The sequence below is a fragment of the Limulus polyphemus genome, unplaced genomic scaffold (assembly GCF_000517525.1).
Source record: "Limulus polyphemus unplaced genomic scaffold, Limulus_polyphemus-2.1.2 Scaffold239, whole genome shotgun sequence".
In the NCBI taxonomy this organism is placed as follows: domain Eukaryota; kingdom Metazoa; phylum Arthropoda; class Merostomata; order Xiphosura; family Limulidae; genus Limulus; species Limulus polyphemus.
This window is the reverse complement of record NW_013665849.1, coordinates 766,213-773,776: the sequence shown is the minus strand read 5'-3', so window position 1 is coordinate 773,776 and position 7,564 is coordinate 766,213. Positions and strand designations below refer to the sequence as shown.

The window sequence follows — 7,564 nt, the reverse complement described above, 5'->3', positions numbered from 1 at the left end:
ACTTAAGTACGACTACTAACGTAAACGTTTAAACTTTAATTTAAAACTTAAACTAACGTAAGTAGTAGTAGTACGTACTACTCTACACACGACGTACTATATATATATATATATATATATATATATATATATATATATATATATCTTAAATGAATCAAGAGGAATTTCTGAAGTTCTTAAGCATTAAAAGCCTGGAAGTTTAATGGTAACAAAAATAGTTTAAAACAGCTATGCTAAATTTTATACTATATCTACCCTTTTGACCACTGTAAGAAATGTTTGACGGTAGGTTAAAAAATGCTTCAAGATCTTAACTAAAATTTCTTCAAACTATAGCCACTGGTGAATAACAATGTGGACTGGGAATCAGTGTAGTATGTGTTAAACTTTTCCACAAGAAATACAGAACTGGAAAATTATATTTTTTGCTTCAACAAACAAAACTTTAACAAGCAAGATTGTTAACACAGATATGAACTTACAACTATTTATCAAGTTTCACACAACTTAAGTTACTGATAACATTCAAAAGTTGGTGGAACAGGAAAAAAAAACATTATGAAGCAAGTAAATCACTAACTTATGTGACTTAATTTTGACAGTTACACTAAAGAGTTAAGTAATAAATACAGTTTATTCAGTGTCAAAACAATTTCCACATCTTATTAAGCAATCAACTCGAACATTCCCTACATTTTCAATTCTATTTCAAAAGATTTCAGCCCCAGTGTATCACAGTCTTTTACATCCCCAACATTCATCCACCCTCATATCACCCTGGTAACCCTCCTCTGAACCTTTCCACTTATTAAATCTATGTCCTATAGTATCATCAATATGCACAGAATGTACATTTAACTACACCTTTCCAATTAGTCAAAATACTTTCTTAAATAAAGAGAATAACACTGTATACATAATTCTAATTAAGGCCTAACAAGTGATCTTTATAGATAATTACTTCTTTCTGGATATAATTAGTATGTCTATAAATATAGCCTACAATTCTATTAGCTTTACTATTAGCAACAGAGCACTACTTTGATAGCTTGAGTGACTTACCTACTACTAGGCCAATATCCTTTTCTTCATTCACGCTAGTGAATGGGTTCTCTTCTGTATTAAATGTGTGATCCCAATAATTATAACCCAAGTGCATTACCTTACACCTACTTTAATTAAAGATCATATGCCAAACATTTTAACTAACCAACTGATCCAAACCCTTCTGTAATACCTTAGCATCCTCAATAGAACTTTAAGAATACCATTACAGGGATAGAAATAATGAAATAAAATTACATTCCCTCAAGGGAAATGCTATCAGGAAGGTTACATTCCCTCATGAATTGTTTTTTTTTTATTTAATCCATACAATATGTTTCCTTTTATTGGTCGTAACAAAAGAAATACAGATGGATCATGCATTCCTGATTGGGAACAACAACTAAAAAGATGTAATTCCTCTGGAATGTGGGAATACAATATTTTGATCCCTGCATCATTAAGATCATTATCGTAAATAAGGAAGTACAAAGGCCATAGCTCTAACCCATGAGGCACTATACTAGTAACAAGGGTCTAGATTGAATGAACTCCATTAGTAATGCAATCCAGTTAACTAGATTGTCTCAAACCTTTACCAATGAGATTTTCTTGGCAAATCTTTAAGTAGCACCTTAACAAAAGCTTTTTTAAAATCTAAGTACACAAAGTCCACATAACCAAAAAAAGTAACATCCCCAAAAAGCCGTAAGAAACATTCATTGTCTTTGAAAACTCAACCTATTATTTGGATACATACTCACCACCAGGACATCAGATTTACCCCTCTCCCCCCTCCCTATGTGTATGAACCCTTCAACAAAAACCTTACAATAAGAATCTTTAAGGGCCTAATCCCCATTTTAACATTTTGATTAACATTAACATATTTAAAAAATTCCTTGCTGCTGGTTTTAACATTGTCAGCCAGTTACTTCTCATACATCCTTTTGGATTTCTTAATTTGTTTCCATAGCTTTTCTATGATTTTATAAATCTTCCAACTTTTCTGTCAATTTAAACTTCTTAAATTTATGCCATCTATCCCTGATTTTCTCCTTTATGTGTTTAGTAAGCCGATTAGGTTTGATTTTCCTCGTTATCCTTTTCCCCTTTTTAGGAACATGCCAATCTTGAACTAAAAGCTATTTATTCTTAAATATTTCCCAAATGTGTTGCACATCACCTTGTAACTCATCTCAATTCTATTATGAAAAATCTTATTCTCATGGCTTCAAAATTAGCTTTCTGAAAATCAGGAAGTAAATTTATTTTTCATCTCAATATGTAACAAAGCCTCAAATCTAATTATGCAATGATAATTATTCCTCAAGTGTTCCTCTTTTTCAATCCTTGCAATCATATTCTCATTAGTGGTTAACAATAAGGCTAAAATGGCACCCCTCCCATCTGGTTGGATCTTTGACCATGTGGTATAGAAAACTATTCGAATCACTCCACACAAAAATCTCTCACTTGCTATTTATCTCCACACAATTCCAATCAATGTTTCTAAAATTAATGTCTTCCATAATTATTGCATCAGTATTCTTTTCAGTAACAACCCTGACCTTACTATACAATTCTTCATTGACTTCATCTATTCAATCAAATGCCTACAATGACTGCCAATTAAAAACTTCCTACCCTTAAAATCCCCAAACGTAATCCATGTAGGTTCAACCTCTTGTTTACCATTTCTTGTGTTGTATTCCAATAGGTCGCATTTCATTCTTTAAATGCACACTCTTAAAGTACCACTACCAAATAACTTCTCAAATTTCAAAATAATTCTCATTATCAGCATTCTCCAAATTAACCAAGTTTTCAGTAATTCCTATTAAACCAATCTTCCATTTAAACTAAAGCCCAAAACTTGTACATTTTGTTCCCAAAACTGATCAAAAACTAATATTAACTAGAATATAAGCAACAGAACTTGCTCTTGAATCTACTATATTTATCTTTTAAATCAAAGACTTACCTTTATAACTGTCAATGAACTAATGCTCTCAATTTCTTATTTTCAAGCTCATTGTTGCCTAGCTATCCTATAGGTATCTTTAATCTAAATCTTCCCAACTCTTTCACTACTATGCAAACTTCATTTAAACTATCTTTAAAGCTTCACCTAACATCCCTTATGAAACCCTACTCCAACATACAATTCAACTTACCTTGTAAACTATCTCACAGATCCAACCAGCCCACTTGTTGCTCCAAGTGTATTCCTGGTAATCTTTCATTTAAGTCTTAAATCCTGCTAAATAATTCATTCCTGTATCTAATCTGAAGGAGCCACATGCCTATTTCTATCCATAAATCTATGAAGGCGTTTATTTGTTGTTGTTGTTTTTTTTTATACATCATACTTCTTAAGCATCTCTTTCAATTTACTATTTAAGATCATTTTCTTTTACATGCACAACAAAAAGAGAACAATTCTTGTTAACAATAAATAAACATTAGAACTGTCAACATGCTCTATAATGCCTTGTATTTCAGCACCTGCTAAAGAAAATCAGTTCTGGTCTTCCTACACTCACCACTACAAATACCTCTATTACTACACTTAAGAAGGAAAGTACAAACTATGTGAACCTCTTAATTATCCTATTGCTCACTTCAAGCAGCCAAAAGTCTAAATCTATGACTTGAAACTAAATGAACTAGTCTCTAGAGGAACTTACTTTTTTTTTTAGTACTCTGCACCCTTGTAAATCCAGAATGCTCATTCTTACTTCCCCAAAGAAATCTTAATCCAAATTTTATTTGTTTCTTGTCTTGCTTCCTTGATTTATGTTCCTAATGTGCTATTTATCCCCTATAATAGTGCAATCTTCTCCAAAGATATTCTAGCTAAGAACATTCTTCAAGTGTAGTGTCCTGTATCTTTCCTAGCCTTCAGAAAGTTGTAACTAAGCACACAGTTCTCAAGCAAAAGCAATCCTGGAACTTATCATACCCTATAAATTTCAATCTACTTGTCCATGAACCATCTATAAACATATTGAAATTTTGGTAATTTTTATTATCTACTACCAACATATCTACTCAATAATTATATAATTAACTAAAATTAAGCTACTTCACTCTTTATAGAATAACCCAAGAACAACACTGATTATATGATAATTAGAAAAAGCTTAACTATAAGTTACACATAAAGCATAAAACCTGTAATTCAAGAGGAGGCTGCTTCAAATCTAATTCAGTCATGACAAGAAGTGCTTTTCCATCAATTTTGTGCTTATCACAGAGAAGAGGAATGTATGTTTCAAATCCATTTTTATCCAACCATTCTGCTACCTCACGCACATTCCACTCTCCTGCCTTACTAGTCATCTTATCTTTCCATTGAAAGAAATCAAATTATATTCTCCTGAAAAAGATAAATATCATTTTCAAACAAAATACAAGTCATCACAGAGCTTTGTATTCTCTTTAGTAACAATAATCCAAATGAACAGCAAGCAAAATGTCATATGAAACAAAACCATTCTGAATTATGAAGACAATATTAAACACAAGAATAATTGTTCAAAGATATTAAAAAAAGTATTAAAAAACACACAAGTATTAGATGAAAAATAAACCTCATAAATACAATAAATCTTTTCATACTATCCAGTTTATCAATTTCAAGAAATATGTAGAAAATGTTTCTTATAAACTTTAGTATCAAATTGTATGAATGTATATCAGCCAACTGGTCAGCAACTTTATATATATAGTCAATGCTTTGCTTAGAATTATAGAGTTAAATCACTTATTCTCATATTATGAAAAATCCTTGTCCCTAAGGATAACTGATAATAGAGCAAATATTACAATACACTAAACTACATGTCCATGTATATATAGTCATGGTAGCATCACCATCACTTTAATGAAACTACTGAAAATAAGAGGGGAAGATATCAAATCATTAATACAGTTTAAAATTAAAGTGCAATTCTATAGCATAGTTTTCCAAATTGCAGCCTTAGAGAAAATACTGAATAAATACCATTAGTATTGCTGCAGTTTGCACCATGAAAAACTATTAAAATCAACTCATTTATAAAACTTTCAAAATCTAGACCTTATTATAAAAAATGGCCAATGTTTCTGATGAACCTTTAAGAAATTATTTACAATCCATGCAAGATAAAGTGTAAAGGGTGTGTGAAAAAGGTGTTAATGTTATGTCGTACGTAATATCAAGCAACCAATTACAAGGACAAGAACTTTTTTTCATTAACACATATACATCTCCTCCAAATCTATTAACTATGGTTCATAATTCAAACAAGTAACCACAGATTTCACCACAAACCTAAACTTTCCATACTTTATGCATACTTTGATAGTTTGACATCCACATCCTTCAAAGTTAAAATTCTATTGACATTACTCAAAAAAGCCCTCAGAATTAATGGCAAGCTGGCTTTAGTGTTTATTTTACTTTTTAAGTATTTTGTTAATACTCTGGTAATACTTTAATTTTTTTAACATTTCTGGATATAGCTTTCAAATTAAAACAAATATGAAGCTCGTATATTGTTTTAACATTTATGAATATGGGCCTAGACCTACCAAATTATTTTGCGCATTTCCATAAAGAGAAAATAATTATGTTCTTTGATAGATTGTTTAGGCAGAGTATTCATGATGAGTACAGTTATATAATAATATTGAACTTTTGTCACATAAAACAATACAAGAAAACTATTACCTTTTGACCCTCACCATGTTTCAAAATTATATTTAGGTTTCTAATGCTATGTCAATATGTGAAAAAAAATAACACCTGGTGTTATTTACATTTATTAACAATAGCTACATTCAAATGTCATAAATCATTGACGTAAAATTAAATACAAATTTATTACATAAGACACCTTGCATGATTTTTCACAAGAGTAAGGCAATACAAAAAGCACTCCCAGTGATAATATCAATATATCCTTCATTTACCATATTACTGACTATAATAATTTCCAAGTTCTAATTACTTCTACGTTTTTGTTTTTTAATTTTACATCAACTTAAATTAAACATAACCTTGTACATTCGTAATTTGCATAAAATTGCATAATTTTAGAAAACCTAATCAAATGTTAAAATAATTTAAAATAACAATTTTTATTTGATGATTTGAGTTTAACCATTAAAAACAATAATATTAATAACGAATATCAAATTCAACAGGAACAAGTTCGTATTTTTAATTATTTATCAACTTATGTACTAGTACTAATCTACGCTTACAAGTTCTTTTCCATTTCAAACTCAAAGTTACGTTAACTTAAGTGATAATAGTAATAAATACTAACAAATATTACTCTTAATTCAGGTTAGAATTTCCAACCTTTTTCTTCCTTCTTTTAAACAGACAATTGCATTTAAAAAATGCTAAAAAGAAAAGAGAAATGTGGTTAAGGTTATATACTGAAATTTACTAGGCTCACTAATAACGTGATTACTTACAGCCTACTCGCTCCCCTCCCCTTACTCTATCCCTTCCCGGCGCGCATAGGAATGACTTGTACACGTGCCGTTGTTTTCTATCCCAAAAAAAGAAAGAAAATATAGTTATTTATTTAGTTATCAAAAAACTCCAGTAAAATTACATAACATAATGCGGTATAAAATAAAAACAGTTTTAAAACCATGTTTAATGAATTAGCTTTAGTGGTTTCAAATGCACTTCTTAATTAAACTAACTAAATGAGTAAATAATGGTAAGATGTTTGTTCATATTTTGTGTTAGACAACTTCGCAGGTGGAAAACTACAAACAAATTAAAATTATAACTTATTAAATAATGATGTGTGGATAAAGAGAACAGGTAACTTTAAAATAAATAGTCATTTTCTTTTAATAATCAGAACATACATCCGTACACCTCTGTACGCTGTAGCTGTGGTTTTAAAAAGGTGTGGCACAGAAACAGAATCGAGGAAGTATATATCTCACTGAAAAATTATTGTGGTATGTAAATTTGCCCGAGCTCGAGGATTAGCGCAAGATTGCAACCTTTCTACGAGGATGTCAATTAATTATACATACAGAACACTTTTACCATACAGTACTTAGAAACATTTACCAGAATATACTCGAATACAGTTATATTTTTTACAAGTTATGGAATGGTGAAATTTGCAGTTCCTTCAACTGCAACAATAGCAGTCAGATAGCAGCAACTACCACCTACATGGCAACCCTTAACCACGCTGAAAATGTGGAGCATGCTCAGTAACATATTGTTACGACAACGCAGGTCACGTAACGCTTGTATCACGCCACTTCCTTCTCGAACCTTCATGAAATGTCGGGAGACTACTAGATTGGGGTCTTGTATATATAAGACCGGCCGAGAAGCAAGCTAAGGTATTGAGTAATTGAACTGCGCACAGAGAGAATAATGTTGGGCACATGAGACGTTCGTTGTGAGTTATAGCAATTGACTGTTGAAATTAGGTGTATCACAAAATATTATTCAGAAAGAATAAACCAGTTTTAATCAAGAAAGGAC

The 7,564-nt window shown here is 30.8% G+C and overlaps 1 protein-coding gene across 2 annotated transcripts in view; it reads right to left on the bottom strand.

Moving 5' to 3' along the window:
* LOC106478659 (sphingomyelin synthase-related protein 1-like) overlaps nt 1-6,492 on the bottom strand; it is a 19,177-nt gene extending 12,685 nt beyond the window's left edge. Inside the window, exons 1-2 of one of the 2 annotated variants that reach the window (XM_022382306.1) lie at nt 6,372-6,492; nt 4,222-4,426 (exon numbers count right to left, since the gene is read on the bottom strand). In XM_022382306.1, the coding sequence (XP_022238014.1) occupies nt 4,222-4,389 (168 nt within the window). In that variant the 5' untranslated portion in view covers nt 4,390-4,426; nt 6,372-6,492. Of the gene's footprint in view, nt 1-4,221; nt 4,427-5,761; nt 5,793-6,371 lie in introns of those variants that run through there. The other variant, XM_013939215.2, reaches the window with a different exon arrangement.
* Nucleotides 6,493-7,564: the final 1,072 nt, after the last annotated feature.